General features: G+C 42.4%; 1 protein-coding gene across 7 annotated transcripts in view; it reads right to left on the bottom strand.

The window, feature by feature from the left end:
- SLC2A9 (solute carrier family 2 member 9) overlaps positions 1-14,972 on the bottom strand; it is a 311,113-nt gene that overhangs the window by 215,192 nt on the left and 80,949 nt on the right. For all 7 annotated transcript variants that reach the window (XM_075569353.1, XM_075569343.1, XM_075569350.1 and 4 more), the window contains exons 5-6: positions 5,241-5,401; positions 863-987 (exon numbers count right to left, since the gene is read on the bottom strand). In XM_075569353.1, coding sequence (XP_075425468.1) covers positions 863-987; positions 5,241-5,401 — 286 coding nt within the window. The remainder of the gene's footprint in view (positions 1-862; positions 988-5,240; positions 5,402-14,972) is intronic.

Raw genomic sequence — 14,972 nt, 5'->3', positions numbered from 1 at the left:
TGTGAATATATTTATTAACAAGCATTTTAAATTATGTCATAAGAATATCAAGTAAAGCTAATACAGTAATTAGAAATTTCTTAAATTATGACAATATATATTTATTGAATTTTATTATTATAATACACGAATATATATTATATTACACAGTATATAGATTACCATAATACAAATTATATATACTATTATTTATTATTATTATTATTATTACTATTATTATTATTACTATTATTATTATTATTATTATTATTATCATTATTATTATACAACCTTAGAAACACTTAATGACCTTAGTTAAGACAAATCCAAAGAAAACATTGGAGGTCAATATGAATAGTCAATGAGTAGTGTTTCCAGTTGAATAAAAATATTCTCTCCAACCATGAGGAAAAGACAGACACAACTTCAAAGACCTGAATATCATCAGCACCTCCCCCCTGCATTTCGGCTGTGCGGGCTGTTTGCTACACTGTAACTCGGGAAGCAAGAGATCCCTGGGGCTGAAATTAATGCGGCTCAGATCTAGAGACCATCTGGTTCAATACTATGTAATTAAAATAAAGTAAAAGCAGCAAGATCGCCTGTTAGAGGTGCGCAGGGAGAGGGGCCGCTTCTGTCTGCTCTCACTGCGCAGCTCTTCCAGATTCATGCAGCCTGGAAGGATTAGCAAAGCGGGAGTCCCAATCAGAAGCAGGGACCCCCGCTGTGGTAATCCTGATGGGCAATTAGTCTGGCTGTGGGAATTCTGCAAACAGGTAGCTGTCAGGCAGTTGCCATCTGTGGTTTCCTTGCCGACTACGCAATTCACCATCTGACTGCATCTGTACATATAAAATATGGTAGATAAAAGAAAAAAAATTACCTCCATCAACACCCATCAGAAATCGACCCAGTAGGATCATTTCAGGAACTCCTGCTAAATTTGCTAATGACATCAACAATGCTGCTACAATTGCAAACAAATTGTTCAGAAGCAAAGTTCCTTTTCTGAAATAAGTATAAACAGGTTAGCATTATAATGTATTTTACAAAAGCAACTGTGTGACCTCTAAAAACATATTAGTTAAAAATATCAAATAATTGAAAGCAATATCACAGTTTATTGTATAACCCCCATCTATCAAGGCAAAAGTGGTGCAATTCTGCAACACCATAACAACAGATTCATCAAAGAAAATAATTGCGTGCAATGGAATATTCTTTCATTGATAAATATGGTGCAAACTTTTTGCCCCAGAATTGCACCATTTTTGCCATGATACCTACAGTATGACCCATAAATACTGTACCAGGAGCCTCATGTAAAGTATGTGCCTTCCCAAGAATGCCAATCATACTCATAAGACGCACATCTGAGCATGTTAATACTGTACCATAGGCAGTATTTATCATTGTAATTATTACTGGTCAGCACAAAAATAGTTGTGGCTACTTTGCACAAAATAAAAATGACAGTGAATTGAAAAATTCAATTATGAAAGTCAGAACCCACCAGTAGTGTTTTGAAGATTGATTGTAACGAGGTAGAGCATATAAAAAGGTTACAGATGTGGTAGACTTTATTGCACGATACCACTATATTCATAGCCTGATTGATTGTTGCTTCACTTTAACAAATTAAGCTGCCGGCAACAATATTGTGCGATTTCACAAACTAATCATTGATAGCAGGTGCAATAACCGCTGCTATACCTGTATACTGTATGTCATATAAAGCTGATGCTACAGGTGTTGCAAAGGCTTCTAATGGGGTTTTATGGTTGGATATGCTAAAATGCGCAGTCTTATCATTGCCACACAATAGTATGAAAATTGTAATATTTTGCAGTATAAAGTAATATGTTCTGTTATCCCCGGGAGCAATGACGTCTGCTGCATCTGTACTAAAAGTCAAATGAGTTAACTTTATTAAACCAGAATTTCTTAAATCAGCCAATTAAAATGTCTGTGCACACTGTAAGTAATTATATGGATTATTGTATATGGTTTAATTCTGCTTTCACTTTATTGTGTTTTCAAATGGACATTAATAAAGTAATATATTTATGCATATTTGTTATGTATACTCACACACTCCAATATCATTATATTGTAATTTTTTTTTAAATTATATTAATCATATTATGGCACAAACATTACATCGACTTTCATCTCACATACCTTCCTAGACCTGATGAATGGTCCCTAGAATGGGATCCACAGAAATCCCCCACCTAATTTGCACTCTTATACACATGTATATGTAATTGGATCGTACAATATGTCATAAGACCGAATGACTTAATGAATCACCACTGGTATTAGCATTGAATCATACTGTATATATATTCAGATACTGAAACAGGTAAGTAAATACCTATAAAATGGGCACAGAAATTAAAGACACATACTGTATAGAGTGCTAAAGGGGAAAAAAAGGTATTCCAAATGGAAGACATACTTCCCAGTATATAAAGATGTGCGAAAACATATCTTTAAAAAAAAAAAGTCTCTGGATACCTCAGTTAATAAACTCTCTTACCGCAATGGGAAGACAGACACAGATAAAGGGTTTTTCTTTTTACATTAGTATACTGTAGGCAATTTTTGACTCATATTTCTCATTAGAGTTTACCCTCAGTTTTAGTGCTAGGTAATCTAGCAACACTGTCAGAGGTGTTTAGCTAGTTCAGTTTTCCCTTAGCTTTACATTTGCTTTAATTCTAAATCACACAGGCCCGTTTTCTCCATTAGGGGCGAGCTTTCAGTAGATCTGTTTTGTATTTTCCATAGGTACATACATTTGGGATATGTACCTTGGTCCAACACTGACAGAGGTGTGTACTGTAATAGGCTGATATCCCCTAGTTTTCTCTTAATTTGTAATACAGTTTAACATGACTTGGCTCGCTTTGATGATTAGGGGTGGGCCATATTTAGATCTGAGTTAGTATATGTATATATCTGCTCTATTTACTATCACGTATTGCCTCTTTTCTATTTATACTCACTTTTATGTTTCATTTTTTGAACATTTTTTTTATTGGTGTTTTTCACTTCAGATCAGTCATATCTTTGGACTAGAACCTTATTATATACACAATTTATATATTTGATATATTTCTATTGTTTTAGTTTTTTTAGCCCTTCCTATTCCTTCCTTTTGTCCCTCCCCTCTACCCTGCTATCTCATTTCCCTTCTCCTTTCTTTCCTTCCTCTCCTCCTTCCCCTTCCCCTTTTTCCTTTACTTCTTTCTTTCCTGTTTATACTGTATCTTCTCCATTCCCTCTTTTTCCCTTTCCCCTTTCCTCCCCCTTCCCTTCATGATTCCAATTTAACCCTTCATGAAATCTAATTACAGCACAATATATACATGGCAGGGACTTTTTTTCAATTATCTCCCATCATTTTAGGAGCTGAGCTCTACCTCTATTCCTGATAACCTACTGTAGGAAACACCAGACTGTGTGTTTTCACATCCATACTACTAAATGTCGAAATGATCATTTTCTGATGGGTACATAGTGATGCTTATTGTATGTTTGTCGCTTACAGCTTGAAGAAGGATCCGCTGATACACACCCAGCATTGAAATCATGCCCATCGATGTTACAGAGGGTATTTAAGGAAGCGCCATCTGAAACATGGATACCCCTCCCCTGAAAAATCGTGTGCAATTGGATTTTAATGACGTCATGACGATGATGGCAGCTACGAGAGGATTAGCTGATTTGGGTGGCTCCATTACGGATTGCATCAATACTTTACTTTATGGTCTTTGGACACTATACCCTCGATGTTCTTGTATTCCTGTATAATCTTATTGATATTGTCACGGCTAGACTGTCCTATGTTATCATACATCGTGTAGATTACTTTAGCTGTTATGGATACAGGAGTGGCAGGCTTATTATAGCTCTATGCCATTGCCCAAAAAGCAGGTCACTATACTGAGGGAGATATATACATATGTCTGTACTGTTCCCATGTGTTAGCGGGATGACAATACGCTACCCGGGGCATGCGCACTGGCCACAGACAACCCATACGAGTGCAGAGCGCCCAGGTTCGCTCGGAACTGAAAGCGCATGCGCAGACAGCACAGGCCTCAAGAGGCATACTGCGGCCGTGCAACAGAGAACAGGGAGCACATTGCGCACGCACGGCATCCCCAGACTATGTGCAGCACGCCAGGGGAACACAGCACGTCCCACCTCCATTGTCATGGCACCTGGACACCTACTGTAGTTTTTTTTTTTTTATATAAAAATGTTTTACCAGGGAGTAATAAATTGAGCGTTACCTCTCGTTTTCAAGTATGTCCTGGGCAGAGTTAAAATGATAAATAATACATGGTTACATAAACAGTTACATAAATAAACAATACATTGCATGCACAGTTAAAGAAGATATATATGGCAGAGAAAATAAAATTATCCACCCTCTAGGAAACACTTCCACTTTGTTCAGTAAGCCAGCATGTCTTGGTCCCATGTGGACTGAATTTTAATGCAAATTAGTTCCTTTATACACACGTAAAGAATATAGTTACATAAGTAACTCTTCTGTAAGAATTGCCCAAGAATTGCCCACATTGCCCAATATTTTTGGGTCCAGTGCCCAGATTGCGACCATGCACTGCAGAGGTTGAGATTCCCCTAACTTCAATTTGATCACAATAATCTCCATGGTGAGTGTAACAGAGGTGGAACTAGAGGGGGAGGGAGGGCGAGCAGGGTCTCTGCCCAGGGAGTAGCCGGACAGGGGGCACAGAAATCTCCTTTGGTGCATAAGTTGCGGTACTGCAATGATTGACCGGTCAGTCAGCACCGCTGCTTGTGACAGTATGATCGGGCGTTGTGATCGGCTGCTGCGCTGACCCAGGTTAGTTAGTGCAGAACGTTACAGGAAGGGAATAGAGGTTGTGGGTGACAGATGCTGGGGGTAGGCCGAGAGTATGGGCCAGAGTAAGGTGGAGAACTGCAGGACTGTCGGGCAGTGGCAAAGATGCAGCTGGGGGTAGTCAGTCAAGAAGCTGTACCCCAAACAAAGGAGAATAAAGAGCCAATATCACTTCCAGTTTCCCTGTGTATATCCCAAAGTGGCAGGTAAACTATGCCGGTCCCTGTGACCCTCTCAGCGATCTTTGGATCCCATTTTAGGGACCATTCATCTGGTCTTTCCCATGTACACCATCCACTACATTCCATTAGACCTTTTATAGCTGAGCAGTAGGTCATTTCTTCGTTGTTCCACATACCTTCCCAGTAGGTTTACCATTGGAATTACAATCAATGCTCCTACACACCCACCAATGGCAAAGATTGACACTGTGACTGACCACAACATAGAAATGGTGCTGGAGCCTATTGTGTGGTTGTATCTTGATGACCAGCTCTGATTATAGAGTTCCCGAATGTGCTGAAAAAAAACAAGATTTGTATTTAAAAAAATGGCTTTGAATTAGATTGGGCATATTTAAAGGTTACATCAATATAACGTTTTTACAGACTATCAGTCTACTAAAGAACATTACAATTTGACAAACAAAGACAACTGACAAACTGAATCTGTAATTTTGCTCTGAAGAAATGTTATTAGAATATTGTCTAATAAATCTATTGGCATATCTGGAATAATGGGGTAAAATGTACAGGCAGTAGGGATTTTCAAACGTTTTCATATTAAGGAAGGCTTCAGATTAATAATAAATTAGGTGACCACCACACTTAGATCATATACTGTTATTTAAAAAGTAATAGATTTGACAGACATAGTAGCAAAAGAAAATGCACAAACTATATGAGAGAGGTTTAGGGATCAATACTAATGTCTTCAGAAAACCACTGAAGTAGTTAAAAGAGTTGTCCCTGCTTGGATCAATGGGAAATAAGAGTACTGGCATGTTTAATAAGAATACGTTTAAATGATAAATACAGCTCAACTCCCTTTTAACACTGTGCTTGGGGTCCAAAGAATCACATTGCGTTATAAGCGGATCGTGTTAGAAATAATGTACAATTGTATGCATTGTACAATAAAGTATTTAAGATACCAATAATCGTGTTGTAAAGTATTCATAAATACGAAAATTGGGAGCCACGCTTGCATCGCGTTATAAGCGGATTCGAGTTGTAACGGATCGCGTTATAACGGGGTTGAGCTGCATGTTAAAAAAACTAATGGAGAAAGGGGGGGGGATCCTCCGGCGCTGTGCTTCACTCAAATTTCCAGGACACATTTAACCACTAGATTCCCTCTTCTGTACAGTATATACTTATTAATATAACCTCAGGAAAAGGGAGAGAACAGAGAAAACATAGTATAACACTGTTTATTGAACAAAATTGATTAAAAATATAGATTTCCAACTCACAAGCGACCATTAAAAATTGGCATAGAGTGCAGAAGTTTCAGTCTCTGCCAGACTTCCTCCCAGATGGTTAGGTGTCCGCGCGGAGTCTGTCCCAGTCGATAAGATGGTAGTGCAGGGATATGGATGAAAATCGGGTGGTTCGCCCAGACTTGTGCACAGCCTGTTCTTCCTCCCGTCAGTCAGCCTCCTTGCAGTTCTTTCCACGTCCCGCGCATGCGCTACGGTGGTAGTGTGTATCAGAATGGGATTCTGCTTCTCTGTACGGTGGCTCGTGAGGACCAAAATACCGTCTTTTGGTCCTCACGAGCCACCGTACAGAGAAGCAGAATCCCATTCTGATACACACTACCACCGGAGCGCATGCGCATGCGCGGGACGTGGAAAGAACTGCAAGGAGGCTGACTGACGGGAGGAAGAACAGGCTGTGCACAAGTCTGGGCGAACCACCCGATTTTCATCCATATCCCTGCACTACCATCTTATCGACTGGGACAGACTCCGCGCGGACACCTAACCATCTGGGAGGAAGTCTGGCAGAGACTGAAACTTCTGCACTCTATGCCAATTTTTAATGGTCGCTTGTGAGTTGGAAATCTATATTTTTAATCAATTTGGTTCAATAAACAGTGTTATACTATGTTTTCTCTGTTCTCTCCCTTTTCCTGAGGTTATATTAAAAAGTATATACTGTACAGAAGAGGGAATCTAGTGGTTAAATGTGTCCTGGAAATTTGAGTGAAGCACAGCGCCGGAGGATCCCCCCCCCCTTTCTCCATTCAGTGACTAATACAGAGGTTGGAGAATCACCTCTGAACGAGACTCTGGCAGCAGGACTACACTCTATGAGGGACTGAAAAATCGAACCCATTTTTATATGGTTGGCGCAGTTATTTTATTTCTTTTTAAAAAAACTAATACAGTAGATCATGTTTTGAGAGAAGATACTGTAGCCTCGTCTAGTTAGCCTTCCAAACTGTCAGTTCTGGCTCTAAGGTAGGACATCTCTGCCCTAAACTCCAGTAGAGCTGTCTCTCTTCTTGAGTGAAGGAGCATATCAGTATTTTTATAGAGGTCCCAGATATATATTTTAAGAGGATAACTGGGATCTCGGGTAGAGCTCTGAAAGAGTCAGAGTGTGTGCAAGGGAGATACCACCATCTTGGGTGGAAGTCGCTCCTTCCGTCCTTCTCAAAAAGTCTGACAGTTTATGGTGGTGTTTTTTTTTTTTTTCCGCGGCCTCTTGGGGGCTTTACAAGTCAAGAATAGGTAAAATTGGACAGGGGCGTCTGGTTCTTGGGGTAGCTCGTCTAGTGCCCAGGAGTTAAGTGACCAGTTTGCCTTTAGCTGTGCATGTGCTCCCATTGTGATTGTTTTTAAGGTGGCAAATTAACAAGGTCTAAATTCCTGCTAATTACTTGAAGTAAAGCCTCAACATTTCTAGAAACTCAGAAAAATACATGTCAAAATCTACTAAAATTCAGGAAATTGAATATAAATTAAAGGAATCTTCAGGCTAAGATCATATTTGATATATATATATATATATATATTGTGCTTCGACTTTTGTGCTGAAAAGTAGTACAAATCTCTCTTTATCCTCTCCTCTTATTACCTCTCCAGCAATAACCATATTCAATGGTCTGGATGGGAGTAGCGCCACCTTTTATTAAGACAAATGTAATGCCACATTATGGGAAGCTTAAGCAATGTTGTGCTAACTCAATGTGACTTGATCAAAAAGACTTGGCACAGTCTTCATCCAGCAGGACCTTAGCTTCTGCTTAGCTTAGAAGATTTATAGAGTTTTATCAGTTTCCTACATAGTTAGCGCTTATCCTTATTGTTGTTATATTCACTTAATGTGACGTTTTTGCATTAAATTAGATTTTTGGGTTGGCGTCAACATCTCGTTTTGAACCCAGATTTAACAGAGCTTTGTGGATCTGGCCCTTTGTCTTAAAATGTCCCTTCAAAGAGCTACATTACATCTTTTTCCTCATTGTGTGCAATTATAATATCACATGTATATTCTGTACATGAAAGTATTAGTCAGCTTTGAGGAACGTGGTATAGATCATGTACATCCAATTGACTTTGGCTCCTATCGATGTTACATCCTTGAGCACAATGCCATGAGAAATTTAACTTTGATTGAGTGGGGAATAAGTGACATAGATTAGGCAGTTATTTATACCAAAGATCACATTTTCCATAGTAAATCAATTCAGGACATACAGGTCCTTCACAAAATGGGCTTAATTGCACATCCAAACACAAAATATTGATATTACTGTTATAACACTGCATGCTACTTGAGAGATTAAAACTGTATTTGAGAATCTGTGGGATGAATGTGGATTTTTTTTTAATCTATTGTCCTCCAAAAGGGTTAACATTGCTATTCCACAAAAGACCATATTATTATTATTATTTATTATTATTACTAATAACCCCTTTACAGTCAGAATGGAAAGTATCTGCCACATCATTGACCCGAAGCTACAGTGTTAAAGAAAAAGCAGATGCTGGCATGAAGCAAGTCAATGTTTTTAAAAGGTTACACAGCATTAACTTGCTCTAATAGCAAAAGGATTAAGGGAACAGAATGATCTTCTGACTTTCAGATCATCCACAAAGGCTTTGCAAAAAAAATCTAATAATTGAGTGGCAACATTTTCACAGCCTTTTTATTTCAAACCATCTTTTAGCTCAAAGAGTCAGCAATAAACCAGACTGGACTATATATTTTTCTCAGAGGACCAAAATAAAAAATCATTTCAACCGATTAAACATGAGCCCTCTAAAAAAACAAACTTGGCCTTACAAAAATCCAAATAGCAGCATACTGTATATTTATTGAGTAGATCACTGTCACGGGAGACCAGGCAACTTACACCTTTTTTACCAGGATCATTCACTGAGCAAAACAAGGTAATGAAATTAATTGAAGTTTATTGGCACAATTTCGCTTACACACAATGGAACACAAAATACAGACATAAAGACACACTTACTGGGGGTCTGGGGTTGAAAACTAGACTTTCCTAGGTGCAGGGAACTCTAAATAAGAGTTTTACCCTGACCGGGACTTAGCTCGGAATCTCCTGGCTCCCAAATCGGCATGAAGTTCCAAATGCCACTGCTTCCTTCTCTCTTGAGAACTTGGGCTTTCTTTTTTTGTAACAATTTTATTATTGGTCACAGTCATAGGTAATTTTACATACAGTAGTGTCGTGTGCCCACAACATTTCAGCTCATTACTTTTCGCGAAGGACCAATATCAGTTTTCCGTTTTCAGTAGGAAAAAAAAAGGGGAAGAGGAGGGGGGGGAGGAGACAAACATGGGAGGGGGGGGGTATGTGGGCTTGCCCAGAGGTGTCCCCGTGCAGTTCCCTAATTGTTTGGGGGTGGTTGCTAGACCTGGGTGCTTTGAATTTTTGGGGGTTTATCTCTCGATCCAAGGGTCCCACGTGTTCCAGACCTGGGGCATTTTCTTTTGGAGCATGGCCATAAGCTTCTCCATAGTCATGACCTCGTTAACCCTTCTCATTACTGTGGTTCTCGAGGGGGCCTTAATCTGTTTCCAGGCTGCCTCTATAGAGCATCTGGCCGCTGTCAGCATGGCCCTGATCAGCCGGGACGTTGGTGGGGGGAGGTCGTCAATGGGTTTGCTCAGCACCATGGTCAGAGGGTCCGGGGGGAGGGGGATTCCAGTAATCTCATAGATAAGTGTCTGGATCTTGGTCCAGAACTTCTGGATCTCCATACATGACCACCAAATGTGGGCCATGTCTCCCTTTTGACCACATCCCCTCCAGCACAGGTCTAGTGTGCCGGGGTAGACCTGGCTCAGCCTAGCCGGGGTCAGGTACCACTGGAATATAATTTTATAAATGTTTTCTTTTATTGTCGTACAAATTGAGGTTTTAGGGGCTTGCTCCCAAATATCCTCCCAGTCTTCCACGTCTATTGGGAGACCTAGTTCGTCCGACCATTTTTGCATATAGCGGTGTTTCGGGGGGTCTGATGTCGGTTCCGTGCTTTTGTATATCTGTGATATCAGTCCTCTCTGGTATATGTCTTTGAGACATAAGGTTTCAAACCGGGTCATTGGGGGGAATTTGGAGGTTGGAGACAGTGAGTGTAGGAAGTGCCTAAGTTGTAGATATTTAAATAGATGAAGGTCTTGAGTCTGGAATTTGTTCTTTAATGCCTGAAAAGTTAGGATCTCTCCCTTCTGCAGTAGATCGGCAACCATCCTAATATTGTGAACCTGGAATTGGTCAAATTGTCTTGTGGAACACCCTGGCGGGAAGTTTGGGTTCCCAAAGAGTGGGGTGAGCTGGGAGGGAGAAGCTAGCAGACCATACTTCCCTTTGCTTTTGAGCCATGCGTCCCATGTGCATCTCATTGCTCCGAGGCCGAACCTCTGTGGCCCACTCCCTCTCCCTCCTGTTGACCAGAGTGCCACTTGGATGGAGTGAGGCTGTGCATAATGTGACTCTATTGTGAGCCAACAGGCCGAGGCTGGGTCGCAATTCCAAACTACAGCCTGCTTCAGTTGTGCTGTGAGGTAATATCTGACTAAGTCGGGGACCCCCATGCCTCCTCTTGCTCTTGAGGAGAGCATCACTGACCTTGGGACCCTAGGTCTCTTATCGTTCCAAATGAATTGGAGTATTAGTGATTGGATGTTCTTTAGAGCTGGGCATGGCACTACGATGGGGAGGGTTTGAAAGTAATATAGTAACCATGGGAGGACGTTCATTTTTACGGACACAATTCTTCCGAACCAAGAAATTTGGTGTTTTTTCCATGTTTCCAAGTCTTTTTTAATCTGGTCAAATGGGGAAGGGGGGGTAATTGGGTTGATAAAGGGAGTTATATGAGTTTGAGATTTTGACCCCCAGATATTTTATATAGGTGGAGCTCCACTTGTATTTGTAGTGGGCTTGGATAAGTTTCCACGTCTGGGGTGGGAGGCAGATATTTAGGGCTTCCGATTTTTCTATGTTGACCTTATAGTCAGAGACATGCCCAAATTGATTCAGATGCCTTTGAAGGCTAGGGAGGGAGGAAAGGGGGTCATCGAGGGTCAGAATCACATCGTCCGCGAATAGGGAAATTTTATACTCTCGGTCCGCAATTTGGATCCCCTTGATACTTTTTTCGGCTCTAATTTTGGCCGCTAAAGGTTCAATGGTTAGGGCAAATAACAAGGGGGAAAGCGGGCAGCCCTGCCTGGTCCCGTTCCTGATTTTTATTGGATCCGAGAAGCTGCCTGATAGTTTGACATACGCTGTTGGGTTTTTATAGAGGGCTCTCACTCCCTCTAGGAAAGGGCCACTGAAGCCAAACCTCAGCATTGTTTGTTCTAAAAAAGACCATTTGATTCTGTTGAATGCTTTTTCAGCGTCGAGGCTCAGAATCATTGCCTTGGATCCGGTGAGATGCACGTGGTCTATTATGTCCACAATTTTGCGGGTGTTGTCAGAGGCCTGTCTTCCTGACACAAAACCTACTTGATCTATGTGTATGAGTCTAGGGAGAATTGGATTTAGCCTGTTTGCCAAGATCTTACTGTAGATTTTGAGATCGGTATTTAACAGGGAGATGGGCCTATAGTTACCGCAGAGGAGCGGGTCTCTACCCTCCTTGTGGATTATAGCCAGATTTGCCGCTTTATTCGTAGCGGGGATTGGTTCCCCTTGGAGGAAGGAATTGTACATATCTAATAGGTATGGGGAGAGGATTGGCATGAACATTTTATAGTAAGAGTTTGAGAAACCATCTGGGCCTGGGGTTTTGGCTAATTTGAGTGATTTAATGGCTTCAGATAGTTCCTCTTGGGAGACCTTTTTATTTACTGTAACTTCTCCACCTCTTCCTGGGATAGGGTGGGAAAGTTACATTGCTCTAGGTATTGTGAGATAGTATTAAAGCTAACCGGGACCTGGGTTGGGGGGTGAAGGTTGTAAAGGTCCGAGTAAAAGTCTGCAAATTCCTGTGCTATATCTTTTTCTATGTATGTGGTCTGTCCGTTTTGTGTCTGTATGCGGGCTATCTGAGACTTGACTCTCGTGCCCCTGAGTTTTGAGGCTAGAAGCCTGTCAGCTTTATTGCGATTATCGAAGAATTTTTGCTTCGACCACCTTAGTGCCTTCTCTACTTGCTCGAGTTGGGTCTGTTTGAGGGCTGATCTAGCTAGATTTAGTTGTTTAAGCGTTTTTTTAGATGCCGTAGTTTTATGCTGCTGTTCTAGCTTGGTGATCTTGTCTAAGATCTCTTTTTGGAGCTTATGTTTAATTTTCTTTTTGTGTGATGCGATTGAAATCAGGTCTCCTCTGATGGAGGCTTTATGGGCCTCCCAGAGCATGGCTTGGCTGAGACTGATCCTGCGTTAATTTGAAAGAACATTAATAGCTTTTGACGGAGTACCATTTCTGTGTCAGGGCAGTTTAAGATGGAATCATTTAATTTCCATTTGTATTGGGTGTTTTTCACAAAGGGTATGGATAGTGTTAGTTCAATTGGTGCATGGTAGGACCAGGTGATTGGGCCTATGTTTGACTGGGAGGACGCCTGGAGGATGTTGCTAGTACCTAGAAAATAATCGATCCTCGAGTAGGACTGATGAGGGGTGGAGAAGAAGGTATAGTCCCTCTGACCCTGGTGCTGAGCCTTCCATATATCCACTGGTGAGTATTCCTCAATGATGTCACTAAATTTCTTAGCTTTCTTTTGGGATTGGATGGTATATGGAGTGGGAGAGGATGGGAGGAGGGTGGGGGCGGGGTTCGATTTGTCTAGTGCGTGAGAGGCCGCCATGTTAAAGTCACCTCCGATAATCAGAGAGGAGAACGATTGCTGTTCTAGAGATTGGAGGAGGGTTCTTAGGAAAGGGAGTTGGTTGTCATTGGGGGTGTAGACGTTTACCAGTGTGATTGGGGTGCCAGATAGGGTGCCCTGTAGTATCAGGAACCGACCATCGGGGTCTGAGAGTGACTTAGATTGAACAACAGGGACACCATTCCGTATAAGGATGGATACTCCTCTTTTTTTGCTTGGCGAGGATGCAAAATATGCCTGGGGGAATACATTTTTGAATGTGTTGGGTGGGGTTGGGGAATTGAAGTGAGTCTCTTGAATGAGGACAATGTCTCCCTTTGATTTCTTTAGGTCCTGAAGGACTAGCTTCCTCTTTGTTACTGAATTGAGTCCTTTGACGTTTAATGAAATTAATTTAATGGAAGACATTGTCCCATGGGGGGCATTCCCAGAGCTCCAGGCTTTGATGCTCTTGGATTTCCCATGACAAGAGCTCGTTCTTCAAGCATAGGACGAAGGTCCCTAGTCGGTGTGGATGGGAAGGGATAGGGCATCTCTGGGCATTGGCTTGGAGGTGGGGGGAAGAGTGGACACATAGGGGAAGAAAATAACATACTGGCCTTTGTCAGGCCCAACAATAGTAACCTTCCTCACGACAGTGAGAAAGGTGGCGGGGTCAAACACCCCTGGAGATCCTTCCAGGACACCAAGCCTGGAATGGGAGAGAGAACCAGGTACATGGTCCCGCACCCTCCATGTCTTTGAACATACCGTGTTTAATAGAGACCTAGTAAAATGAGGGGAAAGCTGCGTGCAAACATATAAAGCATTTATTTCTACAATTGTTGTTTTGTAGACATAGCCTAATCAGGTTATTACTCTAAACATTTCAGCGTCTTTCTAATCCCACAATTGTTGTATACATCCTCAAAATGCCTTCTATGGAACCTTGATTGGGGAGGGGGAGGGTGGGAGGGGGGAGAAGGGGGGGGGGGAAAGGGGGGAAAGGAGGGGAAGGGGGGGGGAAAGAGGGGGAAAAGGGGGGGGAGGGGGAAGGGGAGGGATCTATACCACGACATTTTAACATAGATGTAAGCATTTTCATACATGACGTTGATAAGTTCTTTGTGTGTCCTGTCATGAGATATTTGTCCTGGGCTTTGCCTCCCTTTGGCAGGGCGGTGGATGGTAGGTGGGGGGGTCTGGGGGGTGAGGGAGGGGGGGTAGTGTGTGGGGGAGGGGTGGGGGGGGCTAATGGTTTGCTCGCAATTTCAGGGGTATATAGTTCTTCTTTTGGATTGTATGGGAGATGGCGTGGCGATGGGGACCCCGGTCTGGGCCTCTCTGGGAGGGGGGGTGGGGGGGGCACAGGGGATCGGAGAGGGGGGTGGAAGGGGGCTGGGGGACAGAAGCGGTGGCGGAGGGACGGGGGGAGGGTAGGTGTAGTGTGGTGGCATATTGGGGTCAGGGGGAAAAAGATGTATCCAACCTGATTGTTGCTGAATCCCCTTTGGTTAGAGATATAGTCTGCATAGTCCTCTTTAGCAGCCAGGGTTTTCTCTTGGGGGGCTGTACCACGATCGCCGGGGTCGGAGGCCCCAAGTTGGGGTCGTCACCCTCCGACTCCAGCTCCCCCGGCTCTGGTAAGTGGTGGGAGGAAAAGGGGGGGGTCAGGAGGGGCAGGTAGGGGAGGGGGGGATTCGGGAGGGGTGTGGATAGAGGGGGGGAGGGGTTGGGGGGAGGGAGGTGGGGGAAGTGGCGGGGGTAGGGGAAAGAGGGGAGGAAAGG

This window comes from Ascaphus truei, chromosome 1 (genome assembly GCF_040206685.1).
Source record: "Ascaphus truei isolate aAscTru1 chromosome 1, aAscTru1.hap1, whole genome shotgun sequence".
NCBI classification, from domain to species: Eukaryota; Metazoa; Chordata; class Amphibia; order Anura; family Ascaphidae; genus Ascaphus; species Ascaphus truei.
This window is presented reverse-complemented; position numbering and strand designations above follow the sequence as displayed.